The 17,889-nt window shown below is 36.4% G+C and overlaps 1 protein-coding gene across 1 annotated transcript in view; it reads right to left on the bottom strand.

Annotated features, from left to right (window-relative positions):
- Positions 1-6: 6 nt before the first annotated feature.
- Positions 7-17,889, bottom strand: part of LOC106875979 (hemicentin-1) — a 169,990-nt gene continuing 152,107 nt past the window's right edge. The window contains exons 7-12 of the mRNA XM_014924322.2: positions 10,940-11,047; positions 7,444-7,684; positions 5,543-5,715; positions 4,294-4,404; positions 2,361-2,552; positions 7-444 (exon numbers count right to left, since the gene is read on the bottom strand). Coding sequence (XP_014779808.1) covers positions 398-444; positions 2,361-2,552; positions 4,294-4,404; positions 5,543-5,715; positions 7,444-7,684; positions 10,940-11,047 — 872 coding nt within the window. The 3' untranslated portion in view covers positions 7-397. The remainder of the gene's footprint in view (positions 445-2,360; positions 2,553-4,293; positions 4,405-5,542; positions 5,716-7,443; positions 7,685-10,939; positions 11,048-17,889) is intronic.

The raw sequence follows: 17,889 nt of genomic DNA on the forward strand, positions 1-17,889 counted from the left end.
TGATACCTGTATGTTCACTATAACGAAGATAACTTTCAAAGTTGTTTGTTGAATTTTTTTTTTTACTCTTTACATCATATTTTCCTTTGTACACGTTACATAATGTTCTTTTTTTCGTCTATTTTTGATTATCTTCATTATTTGCTAGTTTTTCATATTTTTGGGGTGTTTGGGTGGGTGGGGTTAAAATGTACGTGTAAGAAATTATCAGGTGATGGTGTTTCTTTTTTTTTTCCTCCCCACTTCTAATACTACACAAATAGGTTTTGAAAAAAAAAATGCAAAACTGTGGTGGTTTCGATGTATGTATACAACAGTATGTATACAACAGCATGACCTCGCCATATCACATCTTGTTGTTGTTGTTTTTTCTTAAATTATTTATCAAATTTGCACATCATCGTTCGGTACGATTCAGATAAGACAGTAGAATGTGCTGGTGCACTGGAAAAGAAATGAAAAGAAAGCATGAAAGAATAAATGAATAATCATTTCGAATGAAAAATAACGACGACAACGACAGCAGCAATAATAATAATAATAATAATAATAATAATAATAATAATAATAATAATAATAATAATAATGATGATGATGATGATGATGATGATGATGATGATGATGATGATGATGATGATGATGATGATGATGATGATGATGATGATGATGATGATGATGATGATGATGATGATGATGATGATGATGATGATGATGATGATGATGATGATGATCCTTTCTACTATAGGCGCAAGGTCTGAAAGTTTCAGGTAGGGGACAAGTCGATTCCGTGTAAGGAAAAGCAATTTAAGGACTTTCTGGTCAGAAAGTCTAAAAGAGCTAAAACAACAGCAGCAAGGAAGCATGAGGGCTTCTGATCCAAATGGTACAACTCTAGACTCGTAAAAAATCAATCCATTCTCATTATCGGAAACCAACCATCTAAGAGACCCTCGAACTCCTTCTTCCAATGGGGACAATGAAAATAATTTAAAACAACAGTAGCAATGGTGGAGATTAAATCAGCAGAGACCCTCTCCTCACAGCAGTGCCACTCCATTATGAAGATGGAGAATAGACGGAAGCTGAAGATCTGTAGACATTTTTTGCAAAGACTAAATATGACTCCCCCCCCCCCCGCTTGCCCAAAGAACAACTAAGGGAAATAGTTAAAAAGTGTAGTAGAAAGCGTACATCTCCCCTGGAAAGGAAATGCTTTCCAGTGAAGTGTTCCTCCATGAAAGTGAACTCATCTTTTGTAAAGAGAAGAATTTCTCTAGTACGAAGTCCATCTCCAGTGAAATGACCCTCACAACCAGTCAAAGGGCCAACAAAAACGTAATAGAATATTTATATGAGCTGCACAGGGAGGGTCCAGGCAGGAGAAAGCATCAAGCTACAAAGAACTCTCAATGATCTCGAGGAACTTGTTGTAAACAAGTGATAGGTTGTTATTGTTGTTACTTAGCCACAAGTAAGCCTTGATCGAGCAGACCTAGAGTCAAAAATATTCTAGTAGTGAATATTCAGTTTTATTTTTAGGAATAGTACATATAAAGCTATATTATTTATTATGCCCTTCGTTTTTTAAGATTGTAAAATGTAGTTTGAAGAAATGTGGCTGCTATTTCTAGCACATCGAATAACCACATAGAGGTTTGAAAATTACTAAGCTCAGATGTTCACTTCCGTTTATGTTATAGAGGAATGATTTTCGCCAGGATGACCTGCCTAGAGATATTACACAAAAACTTGATTTCAGTAGCGCCTTTATCACACTGTGATCTACTATTCGTTCGTTATAACTCTAATTAGACTGAAAATTAGTCAAGTCAGTGACAATTTTCAACTGAAGACTATTCAAACATTTGATGAACGTTTCATTTTATTTTGTTGGGAATATTTTGTTCTATATAGTATGATATTCTAGTTCATGACATTCTTTTGGAACACACACACACACACACACACACACACTCTCTCTCTCTCTCTCTCTCTCTCTCTCTCTCTCTCTCTCTCTCTCTCTCTCTCTCTCTTTCTCTCTCAACTAGGTCTTCTTAAATTTTCTCCTATATCTTTGTCTAAATTGTTCCAACAGCTGGTTATATCGTTAGATATAAGGTGTAAGGGTCATAAATGAAGACGAGCTGCTTTTGTCAGCGTTCAGTCAAGCGCTGAAGGTGAACACATGAAGTATCAGTTCCATATATGTAGGTAATATTTTATGAACGCACTCCATATGGAGCGTTAGTTGTACAGAGCAATATTTTGATTGAGATAAATTTCTCATCTTTCTAAAGCTCATAATTTTTTTTTTATACAACAGTAATAAAATGAATCAACGAAAATATTGTATTACTTACAGTGTTGGCATGAAGTTCCCCAATGTGTGGGGGGACAAATACATTTTCCTTTTTTACATCGACCACCATTGAAACAAGGTAATTTACAGCCGTGTCTACGTTTGCAATAGCGTCCTGTGTATCCAGGCTTACAAAGACATTTGCCTGGTTTAATACACATAGACATCGCCGGGCAGCGAGGAGTACAAATTGCTGGAAACAATTGAAAAAAATCTTTTAAAAGATACATAGAATGTTAAAAAAGAGAAACGATTTCATCCATATTTCTTTTCATTATATTCTTGTAAAAGTAATATACTAGGTGTTAGTAGTTAAAGCTGGAAGATCTTGATTTATTATAAATGAGTTCAGTGATATCTTAAACCTCATCTAGGTTATCAGAAGCAATAATTTTTTCCGTTACGCCTTGTGGTTAGGGTGTTCGGCTCATGACAGTAAGGTGGTGGGTTTGATTTCTGTACCAGGCGGCACGTTGTGTCCTTGAGCAAGACACTTCACGTCGTTCCAGTCTATTAAGCAGTAATGAGTATCAGCTGAGTGCTGGTGCAACCCTTTTCTTCTTACTGCTATCCCATTCTTGATGTTCTGCTAGGTAAAGGGAGATGAGGTTGAGAGTGTTTCAATGTCTACTCTCGACTGCGTAGGCACCTAAAAAATTGGCGAAAACATGGTACATATTACCAAGCCAAATCCGTTCACAAAATATATAATTAGAAACTATATATTTTGAAAGAAATGTTTGGGTATGAGTTCTAAAAGTATTACCTAGGAGTTAGTGCAACTATTTACTTTAACTGCAGTTTGTAAAAACTGCTGGAGAAACAGAATATGAACTTTTTTTTATTATGGAAGAGCTGGTTGAATACTGGGCCGTTTCTTATTCATACCAGAATAGAGACCTTGAAAGCATTCTCCCTCATCAGCACTATAACACAATTGCTGCACATCTTATGAAAGCAGCTGAGCATTACAATCTCGTAACTCATGATGTATTCCCCTCACTAAGAAAGTGAACATCACTACAAATGTTTCGTCTCACGGTTTTTAATGAAATCTCATGACAACTTTGTATATAACATTGTGAAAACTGCACCTAAAAGACTACATTCCTCTTCACAATTCTCTTCACTTGCTGTCTCTCTCAAAGCATGATTCATATTTAAGAGTTTCTCATATATTTGAATTAGTGTTGCGGTTCAATAGACATAACATCCAAAACTGAATTTAAAAACAACAAAATAAACAAAAAACATCCATCTAATTCGACACGTCTCACCAGCATGATACAAATACCAACTCAAGCAACTCTTTTTATCTCTAATATTTTCTATTGCTTCTACATCTTCTGCTCATCAGAAGTAGCAGTTATGTTATCACTTTCATCAAAGACCGTACGATGTATTCGTACCTTCTATTTTCGTCAGCCTTCCTTTCACTCCACAAGCCTTATATTAAAGACTTTACTTAATCTTTTCTCTTCTTAATTACAGTCTTCTGTATCTCCTACAGGCATCAACTTATTGAATTCAAGTGAGACTTCAGCTACATTGACATCAGTAGTTTATGAAAGACTGAGAAGGTTACGGGAGTCGTTACTTTTTTTCTTGTTCAATAACCCCACTTCTCACCAGACGGTATCTATTAACATTTTGATAGACTAAAGCATTGGCAGGCAAAAGTATTGACGGTATGGCCTCCTTACTGAAGTTAGATTACATGTATTATTAATGCTCTCGGGAGTAAACCAACATGATAATTTCAAATATATCTTCCCTTTCAGAAACCAACATACGTGTTCTCACAAAAATCACCCCCCACCTCAAAAACAGAAACAAACCTCATCTTCTTTGTGATAAATCAGTCTAAACTGATTTATCGCAGAGAAGATTAATATTTAAAAGTATATGAATTATTATAGAAGTTTTAAACTTACGATTTTGGCATGTAGCTCCCTTATAGTCCGGTAAACATTTACATCGATTGAAGCCTACACATACACCTCCGTTTTGGCAAGAATGTTTACACCTTCGCTTTGATGATTTCACTAATAAACGAAAATAATACGAAGATATATATATATATATATATATATATATATATATATATATGTATGTATGCATGTATGCATGTATCTGTGTATGTACATGTGCACACATACATAGAACCATTACATATATATGTGTGTGTACGCGCGCGCACACACACATACACACACATGAATCAATAAATCAATGAATAAATCGATAAATATATAAAGAAAACATCAATTAATCAATAGCTTAATCATTCCAAGCAATAATACGAAAGCCGTGATTGTGAAGGAGTGATATGATATAAATTATTGAAAATGTTCAATAGAACGTTTTCTTATTATTTAAGTTGAACGCATGCCAATGTCAAGCAATTCTAAGTTGTGTGTGTGTGTGTGTGTGTGTGTGTGTGTGTGTGTGTGTGTGAGCATATCAGTATCTATATGCATATATATAAATATTCATTTGCACGCTCGCACACACACACACATGCACACATACATATTCTTATTAATGAATTTATATATATATATTAATATACATGTGTGTATGTATGATGTATAAAGTATAATATATGTATATATGTATTATTTATGTATTATGTATGTTTGTGTGTTTGTAATCATGCCTTGTAATTCAAAGGGATTCTCAGACGGACAGAAAGACAAATTTGAAAAAAATACAATAACAATAAAAACGCGCGCACGCGCATGCGCGCACACACACACACGCACACACACACGCACACACACACATACACACACAATAAAATCCCAATACACTACTATTTAATAGACTTCAATCCTCCCTTTTCAATTGTGTAAAATGTTAGGATACATTCTCCCGAGAATATCGAAGTTCCGAAGCATGCACAATCTTTTCTTAATACCTCAATTTTTTCTTTGTTGCGTCAAGTGTGTTTGACTGCTTTAAAGTCAACAACAGTACGAGCTATTGTTGACTATTTTCCTCTTCACTACGCTGTTAATATGACGACACAGCGTCATTGAACCTACATAAGTACCGAAGGAATGCATCTCGTGGTAGTTAACCAGAAGTTGAATACATAAACTTACGACAAATAGCTCTTCGTGATTAACATCTATAAACTGTATTATTTCGACGCAAATGTTTTTTATTTGATATAGTTACCTCTCTTTCGTTTACAGCACAGTACACCAGTTGTATAACCTGCTGTATATGAACATCCGCGGCTTTTTCTGGGATGATACACGTCGATTCTACCTTTAGTTAAGCAAGATGATTTTGTATAACGTAATCGTCGGCAATTTCGTCCAATTCCCGCCATATTGACCTTGTGACATCTAGATGGAAAATGCGTAAAACATGAAGATAATATTTCATTTTCATTTCTAACATATATTCTAATAAACTAAATTTCATAGTGAAGTTTCAATCAAATTGATATTTAAGCCTTGTAATTTATGCTATGAAGTAAAACAGACAAAGAATTTTATAAAATATGTTACTGAAACTTAAGCTGTGATTTGAGTAGTGAAACTAGGTAACTCGAGTGAAAGTGTCGCGGCTGGTTAAGTCAAAAGGATACGATTCGTATCCTGTTACTGAAGTTGAACTTTGTCTTTGGCAAAGTTACTTAATTCCCAATCGTTAAGTCTACTTAGCTGTAGATAAGCATTGTTCATGCTGTGAAAATATACAATACTGTATAGATGATAAATGACTCGTTTGCTAGTAGTGCTAGACTTAAATCTTTCAACGAGATATTGGACTGGAGATGACTATCTAACTATACTGTAGGCCGGACAGAAGGGAGAGGAGAGGGTGCCTTCTTGGAGGGCTTTTGGTATTAAGGGGTCCAAAGTGCGTGAGGTCTCTCTACTCACCTTACGGTGGAACTCCCCACTATTGGGGAAGCATATTGTTGATTTAATCTCTTTGTTAATCGTTGTTTGTTTGCTGTTTACACGTTCAACCTCACTGCCCCTCGTCTGTGTATCACCCTTTATGTTTTGTATTCGGCCCTGATGGCCAAGAAAGAAAGTATCCTCCTCCTCCTCCTCCTCCTCCACCTCATCATCATCATCATTATCAATTAAGGTAGCGAGCAGGCAGATTCGTTAGAACGCCGGACAAAATGCTTAGTAGCATTTCGTCCGTTTTTATGTTCCGAGTTCAAATTCACTGAGGTCGACTTTGCCTATCATCCTTTTGGAGTCGATAAAATAAGTACCAGCTAAATAACTGGGGTTGATGTAATCGGCTTACCTTCTCCCCCGAAATTACTGTTCTTGTGCCTATATAAGTAGGAAAGATTATTACCACCACCAAACTACCACAGCCACCACCATCATTGAAGACATTTAATCTCATTAGTCAGTAATATAAATGATTTAATCAAACCAGCAAGAGAGTTTCTACGTGGTCGATTAAAGTTTATCTTCTGGCTAAAGACGATGTTTTGGAGTTGTACTATGGCAATTGTATCGCAGAAGAATAATTACACCGTGGAAATGGCTAACGATGTTAAGAGGTGAAAATCAACCGACATGAATATAACAGACTTCTTTCCCCCATAAAAAAAGAAAAAAAAAAAGAGAAGAAATTAGCTATAAACAAATTTTCAAACGGTTGTAGCTGAACTATGTTGGTAATTAGGTCGTAGTTATCCAGCGAAAATTTTGACACTCCATGAGATAAATTGAAGTGAAAATTTGCAATCTATATAACATACTTAAAACAGATATATTGTTGAAAGCTCGAAACGGCAGTATTCCTCTCGGGAAAGCATCTTTTATGGACGTAGAGTGTTTAAAAAAACCCAGAAAACAAAACGTCTATAAAAGATGCGTTCTGGAGACAAATACTGCAGTTTTTAGACTTTCAACAGTATATCAGTTTTGCGTATGATACATAAATTGCTATTTTGAGCTAATATTGCTTCTGTCGCTAATAACAAATTTAATAGTTTTTTATGCGTTTTTAAGCAGTTAGATTAGCTTTTCCACCAAATTATTGTTTTGGACAGTGTCATAAGAATTCAAGGAATATGGACAAACTTAAAACAATACCTTGTACATTTGCCTTTGTGGTTTGCTGCATTGTAGGCATAGCAACCATGCAATTCATAGATGTCAGCCCACGTGATCTTCTGTAGTGCTTCAGAGTCTTTAGGATTGCAGACACTCCATCCTTTGGCGCAAAGCCATCGAGCTCGCTTCACGTGACCATCCCACTTTCCTTTGCAGGCGTGTATGTTTTTATAGTTGTGTAGTCCTTCAGTGTTCTTGTCAGAACATCCAGATATATAGTCTATAATAGTAGGTATTAGCGAAAACATTATATCAAACAGAAACATAAAAGAGAATAAGTAAATAAGTAAACGAAACTTTCAACCAAATCAGATCTAAAAGCAACACCGGAAACGAAGAGTAACTATAAACGACCAGTTGTTATAGGATTTCTTCAAATTAAAAGATAAAATTGCATTCATTAAGTTTATAATTGAGCTGGACTTTCTCGCTCGGCTACCTCCGTAATTCATTGGCACACATACAAATGCACTTAGATGTACACGTAAATATGAACACACATAAACTCACACACACACACACACACACACACACACACACACACACACACACACACACACACATCTATCTCTCTATCTAATTGTCTGTGTCTATCACTCTTTCTCTATCTGTCTGTCTGACTGCTTATCTATCTATCTATCTATCTATCTATCTATCTATCTATCTATCTATCGTCTGTCTATTTGTCTGTTTATCTATCTGTCTGCCTGTCTGTTTGTCTATCTATTTATCTGTCTGTCTGTCTGCCTGCCCATCTATCTATCTATCTATCTATCTATCTATCTATCTATCTATCTACGCCTTTTCACATAGACACATACATACATTTACACATGTATATAAATACATAAACATAAACACATATAAATGAATAAAATGCATGAGATTACATATGTATGTATGTACATACACTGGAAAGAAACAAGAACCTTACTGTGGCTGCTAGCTGCTAGCTGCTCAACGAATGTGAACATCTCATTCACAAATTACAGATGGTTCCTTCAGAACCGACAGCTGTAATTATCGGTGCACTAACATAACATAGTAACATTGAAAAGTTTATATTCTCACTGAAACAAAACCGAACAATGCGCGTTCAAATTCAATCTCTCAGCGCAAGAATAACAAAAGTACAATGGTGCCTCAAAAGTACAATGGTACCTAGCATTTAATTTAGTAATTTTTACCACAATATGTGGTTCAAACTCGGATCAACTCTAATGAAGTAGATTTACCAACGGCGTTTCAGCTATGAGTAGCCTGTTCGTTTAGCGGTGTCTTTACTATTACTCCGTCGGTTACGACGACGAATGTTGCAGTTGATCCGATCAACGGAACAACCTGCACGTGAAATCAACGTGCAAATGACTGAGCATTCCACAAACACGCGTAGCCTTCATGGAGATTCAGCGTGACACAGAGTGTGACAAGGGCGGTCATTTGAAATATAGGTACTACTCATTTTTACCATCTGAGTGGATTGAAACATCGTGAAATAAAGTGTCCTGCAGAAGGTCACAACATGCCGCCGCGAATCGAACTCACTGCCTTACGACTGTGAGCCGAATACTCTAACCACTAAGCCACGCGCCTTCACGCTATCTAGCGCTGCATTATTTAACATGTCAATTGAGATTTTGGTTAGTATTTCTTGCATGTCGAGCAGTTATGTAGAGGTTTTCACAGAGATTTATTTCTACCACCGGCATTTAAGCCGTACATTTTGTACTCGATCAAGTCGATTCCAGTATTTTATCGATACTTTAATTTATCGAACTTCTTGCAGGACGAAACGCAAAGTAGGATTTGAACTGTGAAGATGAAGAGACGTAAATAAATCATGCAACATATTTTGTCCGTCGCTCTATCCATTCTGCCAACCCACTGCTCTTAGTAATATCTTGCTGCTACAAGCGTTACCAAAAAACAACAACAACCCTTAACTGAAGAGATGGGAAGAAAGTTGTGTGATGTTTATGCATTTTAATTTTGTTTGCGTGGGCTGGTTTGAAGCTAGACTTGAAATATGCAGACACACACACACACATACGACAAGCTTCTTCCAGTTTCCGTTTATCAAATCCACTCACAGGGCTTTTGTCGGTCCTGAGGCTATAGTAGAATACATTTACCCAACATACCACGCATTGGGATTGAACCCGGAACCATGTGACTGGGAAGCAAACTTCTTACCACACAGCAACACCTGCATCTCATACACACACACACACACAAACTCCAACACAAGTATAGACATACAAGCATAGACACACACATAATTATTTAATGTACTTGTGACTGTTGTTGGTAAATTCGAGCGATACAACCACATAACTAATATATTGCACATACGAACGTATCCACACTCACATACACATTCTCTATATAATTTCTAAGCCAATATATTGTTATTGCAGACAACTATTCAAAAGTACAATTGTTAAATGATAGCAAATCAAATTTTAAAAGCCCAAATTAACTAATCGGCTCATTAATTAATCGAACACTTACAAAATGACTGAATGCTTCATTAATTCGCTTTGATCATTGTTCAAATCTGAATACGAATGTAGTTTCATTGCTCCACACTTCATTCCTTTGCTTTCCTGTTATTGCTCTGCTATATTCATTTACATATTTTATCACAGTCTCCTGTCAACACGTTGTATGATATACTGTTGTTTTGTCAACCAATACGAGTGTTTCGTCTTTCCTTTCGGAAATTCGATACAGAGAAGCATACCTTTATTTTGTGCTTCTGTTATGTTCATTTACACATTTTTTCAGAAGTCGTTTGAAACATCATTTCCTCTAACTGGAACAACATTCAGATATTCTGCAATTCCGTTAATATGAATGTTACTCGTCATGTGACGAGTAACTTAGAAAGTATACTTTTGCCACCATAGGTAATATCAAATAATATACAGGGTGTCCACAAAGTCTGGGTACACGGGGATTAACACATACTTTCAGAAAAAATTATTTCTTATATTTAATTGTTTATGTTATGATTTTATTTACTCCATGTACCCACATGGGGATTAACACATATTTTAAGAAATTATTATTTCTAATATTTAATTGTTTATGTTATGATTTTATTTACTCCATGTACCCAGACCTCGTGGACACCCTGTAGAATACATACAATAATTATCATTTAACTTCTGTCAGATTTCTTGGTGCTTATACAAAATCGCGAAATGAATATTAATATTCAAAAGAAAAATATCTATTACCTTAAAATTAATGAGTGTGTGAGTGTATGAGTATTTCTGTCGTAACAAGGAATACGTTTATTTTTTTTATATATAATTTTCTTTATATCTAATGACTCCTCATTACTCGCAAGAATTTTATTTTTACCCCACTTGGGGTAATTTACCCTTGTTCGCCGACCTCTGTTGTAAATGTAATTATGGAAGGCTTATTAGAATGAACAAATATATAAACTTTACAATATTTTATTTACCTCTTACAGTAACAAAAGAACTGGCCATGTCTACTCCTTGGTTGTTAGTCACCTCACAACTGTAAAGTCCGGTGTCAGATGGTCGAGCTAGAGTTACCATTAAATCAGCTGAAAAAATATATAAATAAAAAAGATATGAATATATAAATTTACATACACACACGCACGCATGCTTGCACGCGAGCTCACACGCACATACGTGACACAATGCAGTCAGTTCACTTCGTTCGCATACCCAGTAATGCTGACGAAGTGAGCCGGCTGCATTGTGTCGCGTAATAGGCCTTAAAGTTCATGTAATTAACAAAGGTAGTTTTCTGAAACAGTGTCACTGGATTTTTCTTTGATAGGACTGATCAGCAAGTTGCAAAAATTACGAAATACAGGTACCTTACAATAGCATAAATATCGGTTACGTTTATTGTGTTCCTTTTTTTATACAGCGTGCGGGCTCAGCACACTAGCATGTCAGGAGTTAAGGGGGATTTTGTCAAACGACGTCGAGCATTGGAGTGTAGAACTTATCTACCATGCCGAAACATTTTGCCAACATGTTGCGATTTCTAGCACATCTTTTGTATATATGTGTATATTGTTGAAGCCATAAGAGCTTATAAACTTCGAGAGAACGTAAAGTAATTCCCCTCTGAGCAGTGGATCTTGAAGCAAATAAAGCTATGAATAATAGCATGTAGTTATTAAGCTAAAAACCATATGGATTAGAAAAGCCGAAGGCTGCTTTCGAATTTTTTTTATATGTATGTATGTATTTATGTAAATGTATATATATATATATATATACGAATGTATTTAAACATATATGCAAACATACATACACACGCACGCACATACATACATAAATAAATATATATATAAATATATATGTGCGTGTGTGTGTATACACACACACTACACTCCCCCAACTATATATATATATATATATATATATATATATATATATCGAGAGAGAGAGAGAGAGAGATTCGTATACATTCATACACATCATTCAGTTGAAGTTAATCTGGATTTAAGTCTTAGTGAAATCGAGATTTATTGTTTGATTGACACAAAACAGAGCATCTCCTCAGGTGACAACTGCGATGTTCAGATGTCAAATTCTTGTCAAACACGAGGAAGGTATTATAAAGAACTTCATGCATAAATACAAAGCCACTGGACATTTCTTTGATGGGATTGATCATCAAGTTACGAAAATTACTCCCTAATCAAGAGATTTAACGCCAAAGAAGATTATATTGACTGATTAAACTTTTTTGTCTTGCCTACTTTCCTTCGCGGCTCTTTACAAAGGTGTGTTATTTTCTGATTGTGGCACTTGATGCGAGTATATGAGTACACACATGCGTATTTTTTCGTACAAATATATAGTCACATGTTTATACATATAAAAATATGTGTGTGTATGTGTTGTGTGTGTGTGTGTGTGTGTGTGTGTATGAATATATGCGTGTATGTCTACATCTCTCTCCCCTCCTCTCTCTCTCTATATATATGCAGGTAGTTTTTACACATTATTTTCTGAAATAAAGTGTCTGATTCGTTTTAATTTAAGGCATTTTCCGACTCTCTAACTATTCTGCCAGATCACCGCTGTAATAGTAATCATAATGATTGTTTCAAATTTTGGCACAACGCCAGCAATTTTAGAGTAAGTGGTTGATTCGGTTACATCAACCCAGTACTTGACTGGTACTTTATTTTATCGAAAAGGCAAAGTTGACCTTGGTGGGAGGGATTTGAGCACAGGAGATAAAGGGCCGCAAGAAATAATGTAGTGACAATCGTAATAATTCTAATTTTGGCACAAGGCTAGTAGTTTTGAGGAGAAGGGCCAAGTCGTTTACATCGACCGCAGTACTTAACTGGTATTATATTTTTATCGACGCAAAAAAGATGAAAAGTAAAGTTGATCTCAGAGCTTAATGAGTCAGAAAAAATACCGCTAAGTATCTTGTTCAACCCTAATAATAATTATCATTAAGTATGATTATAACCAAACTAACGTTTAATATTAAAATCGCCATCCGTGTATCATACTAAATGTTGACTCACCGCTAGAAGGCATGGTGCTGTAAAATTGTCTGAGATAAAATCTCTACATAGACTTTATTAAAAATACTGTATATATCGATGCGAGACGAACATCATTTCTGCAGTCATTTACAAGATTGATAGACACATTTCGTCTTTGTTGGGGCTTGTCAATGCCATGTACCCGATTGTCACCTGCTTAAATGAAATTCGCGCCTGATATATATAGGAAACAGTGAATAAAACATTCACTAGTGTTGAGGAAGCATGTCGTACCGCAGGAAAAAAACACAGTGTTTGCAACTTAAACAGCATTAAATGAAAATCACTATCTGTATATCATACTAAACGTGTATGGTGATGGTAGTCATATCAAATGTATGATGATGGGTAAGACAGCTCTGTAATTTTATGCTGAATAACCCGTACAAATGATTTGTTTATAGTGATCAAATGCTTGTGTTGAATATTAGCTCACTCCCTCCATCAAATCGATGTTGCCTGAACAGAAGCACGGTGTACTAGACATGTCGAAGTGATCGCAGAGCAAGGTGAGATGAAGTGTTTTGTTCAAGAACACAACGCACTACCCAGTCAAGGAACTGAAACCACGATCTCGTGATCGTGAGTGCTCCACCCTCACCACTAGGTCATGCACCCCCATAACACACTAAATGTATACACAAAACAGGTTTATGAAGAGATTTTATTTCAGATAATTTCGTAACATTATGTCTTCTAATAGTGTGTGTATACATTTAGTATGATACATAGATGGCGATTTTAATTTAATGCTGTTTCAATCGCGTGAATCGAGTCTTTCTAACATTTGTAATAAGTTTAAGCAGAAAGTGTTGCTGACAATCGATCGAAGTACATAATTGGTTTTTATATCAATCTAAGGTAGCGAATTGATAGAGTCACTAGAACGCTGGACAGAATACCTCTCGGTATTTGTTCCAGTTCTCAACAATCTGAGTTCAAGTCCAGCCGAGGTCAACTTTGCTTTTCTTCCTTTCGAGCTCAATAAAGAAGAGCCAATACAGAGTAATGGCTTGGCGGAACCTCAAGAAAGTGAGACAGATTTTACAGAATTTCTGACTGAGGTCCTAGGTAGACATCGATGCTGGAAGGATGAAAAGTAAAGATACACCTAATGTGATTTGAACCTAGGGACAGAATTAAATAACACAAAGCATTTATTTTCACCAACTCTGCTATCCACCGCTCTCACTGCCCTCAAAATATTAAAACGAAGGGATTAAAAAAAAAAAAAGAAGCAAATACCTAGTTAGCAAAATGACATACTACACATCCATTATTTATTATATTAATGTGTGGCGGACAAGAAAATTGTAAGATGTTTATGAGCGTCGATGTAGGTGTTGTAGAATGATTTTATGGTAAGTAATCCGATGAGAAATAAACATCAAAAAGAAAAAAATAAGAAGCGATTTATGTTACCCTGATAAGCCATACCCGACTATATGGATTATTTATACTTCTCGGTATAAAGAGAACAGACTGTCAAATAATTTATGGTCCCAGATAACACCACAGCAGACGATATTAAAATGAGTTTTTTACACTTGCTTCAAACGGAAACGGCTGCCTGCTAAATTTACAGGAAACTCACACGATGATGATTTCTAAAGATCGTGTCAATAAGTTGTCAGTCTCTCAACTTATTTGCTATGAGTTCATTCCTTGTCACAGGCAACGCGCTGTTCATTTAAGCAAGACATTTCACTTCACATTTTCTCAACGAAGGAATCATTAAGTAGAAGCTTGACCAGCTGGAAATAGCAACCACATCTTCATCTTAAAAATGGAAGGGTACATTAGATAATGAAGTCTTAAATATACTGTCGGAAACACAGATGGGACAATCTTTGCTGGAATGCCTTGGATCACTGCTCTGCTCGTCAGAACTGATTTACAGATAAATAATGATGGCGGTGACGATGACGACGGCGGCTTCTCCTGGCCTTACTGGCTGCTACTGCTGCTGCTCCTAATACCTCCACGACTACTACAGCTAATACTACCAATGCTGCTGCTACTACTACTACTACTACTACTACTACTGCTACTGCTACTGCTGCTGCTGCTGTTATTGCTACTACTACTACTGCTACTGCTGCTGCTGCTGCTGTTATTGCTACTACTACTACTGCTACTGCTGCTGCTGCTGCTGCTGTTATTGCTACTACTACTACTGCTACTGGTGCTGCTGTTATTGCTGCTACTACTGCTACTGCTGCTGCTGCTGCTGCTGTCGACCGACCGACCGATTGACTAATTATTAATCCGTTGTCTATCCTATCCATCTCAGTGATTCTCAGTGAGGAGTGGATCCATCTCATCCCCTGAGAGAAGTGGACACCATTAAGGGGTCAGTGAGCAAAATCATATTACAGGGACTCTGGAAATCTACTGTGTCTTGTTATAAAACCATTTGTTACTTCCTGTCCAGATAGATGCCATATTGTACCGACAGCAACAGTTTGCAATGAAAGTGGTCACGCGTACTTTGAACTAAACATGGAGTTTTTATCCTCTAACTATTTCAATAATTGGACTGCGGCCATGCTCGGGCACTGCTTTGATACTCAGTATTCATTTCTCCGTTACAAGGGGTCAGTAAGAATGTACAACGATAACCACCACCACCATCGCCGCCGCCGCCGCATTTATACATATAAGAGAGACACTCTACGATAAAATAAATGTTTTTAATACAGTTTTTTCTTCCTATGAATTTGAGATCAAACAGATTTTTGGTTTTAATTAATTATTTTAATTATATTAATAAACAGAGTATGCTATTTTAATTATTCCTATTCTAACTATATTAATAAACAATATCTGCTGTCGTAGTTATTCTCATTTTAACCATATTAATAAACAATGTATTTTATAAAAATATATATGTTTATGTTTATTCTAAGCTTAATTACAAACGCTAGCGTTATCGCTCAAGGATAAAAGTTAGGGTGGGAGCAAGTATTCAAGTGACCTAAGTGGGTGTTCTGAATAAAATATATAAATAAAATGGTTGAGTAACATTAATTTAACTTAATGAAAACCAAATGAATAAAAGAAAGGAATAATTAAACAATACTTGATTAGGATCAAAGGTCTTCCAGCCGTGATCCTCCTGTTTTCCCAGGACAATGTATCTACAGCTACATCATACACACCTGCTGTGATGTGAGAGATATTTGACTACTATTTCTAGCTGATCGACCGACTCCCCCCGTAATGGATCCTTCGTTTCTTTCTCTGTTCAGGCTTAGATAGAAAAAGCGTAGAATCTCATTTCTCTTCCCCATAAATCTAAAGGCTGTATCTGAGTAAGAACTTAACAGAGTCAAGTCTGAGATTGGAATTCAATCTTTGAATGGTAAAATATTTCAGTTAACTTGGACCATTAATGTAAACGGGAAAGGCATGAACGTCACAATCACCTTTTTATCTTTTGTCTTTTAATTGTTTCAGTCACTGAGGCACTGCCTTGAAGAGTTTAGTCGAACAAATTGACTCCACAATTTAATTTTTTGTTTCTTTTTTAAAATCTGGTCGTTATTCTATCACTTCCCTCTACTGAAATGCTATGTTACGGAGACCTTGAACAAAACCAACACCAATTGACAAGTTGTGCGAAGGCAGGGACAAACACAAAGCCCCCACCTCTCTCTCTCTCTCGATTTGTTCGACTAAAAACCTTCAAGGCGATGCTCCAGCATGGCTGGAGTCAAATGACTGAAACAAGTAGAAAATAAAAGGTAATGCTTTACCAAATTTACGCGCGCATGCACGCAAACACACACGCATACACACGCAATATGTACATATGTTATACAGCCTGGCGCACGAAAATGTAGCCCGAGTTCCGTTGCAAAATACCAGCATTTCGTTTGCAAGTATCAGTGTGTTATTTCGACTGCTTGTAACTGTTGCATAAAGATGGTGCATTAATCGACTGTTTGCTACGTTATCCTCACCGCATCTTTACCTCCCTAGTTGATTGTAAGATTTCATTGAGTGAACGTCTCTAGCCTTTTCTGCAAGATGACGTACACAATAGCGACAAGAGCGGAGAATATGGAAGCGTATGTGAAATTTTTGAAGTCAAGTTTCTGGGTAAAGGCTTCCTGGCAGAGAACTTTATAAATATTAGTTTAGAAGCGGCGCACTACGGGGCCAGTGCACAACGTCCCCAAACCAAGAGACTCTACAATTCGAACGCTAGAAGTTATTCAGGACATTCGCCAAAGGATTACTGGAAGTTCAAAGAAGTCAGCACATAAATTGGCGCAGCAGTCTCACATAAGCAGGAAGTCATACCAACGGGTATTAGAAAGTCTAAAGTTGAAGCTATATCATTTTACATGTGTGCAACAATTAAAAATGGATGACAAGGGCAAACGAGTAAATTACTGCACATGAATAGCATTGCTAATGGTGAACCATTCCAGTACATAATGAGTGATGAAGCATGGATTCATTTCTCCGGCCACGTAAATTCACTAGAGAATCCTCACCTTGTGTATGAACGGTCACTAAAAAAAAGAAAAGAAAAAAAAATTCGGTGTTTGGTGTGTTGTTTCAGGGATACGCATCAATGGACCGATATTTTTTGACAGCACTGTCAACACGGAGGTCTTGATGGACATTTTGGACCGGTTTTATGCTCAACTCACTGAAGATGAAAGACAGGTGTAATTCTTCCAGCCGGATGGGGTGACTTACAACATTTCCCTGGTGTCCATGCAGCGAGTTCATGGGATCTTCGCTGAGGAATTTGTACCCACCACGTTCGTCTGATCTTTCAAAATATGTTTATTATCTCCGGGAACACGTGAAGAGCACAATGTACAAAAAAAAAAAAAAAA

The sequence above is a fragment of the Octopus bimaculoides genome, chromosome 2, assembly GCF_001194135.2.
Source record: "Octopus bimaculoides isolate UCB-OBI-ISO-001 chromosome 2, ASM119413v2, whole genome shotgun sequence".
Taxonomy (NCBI): Eukaryota; Metazoa; Mollusca; class Cephalopoda; order Octopoda; family Octopodidae; genus Octopus; species Octopus bimaculoides.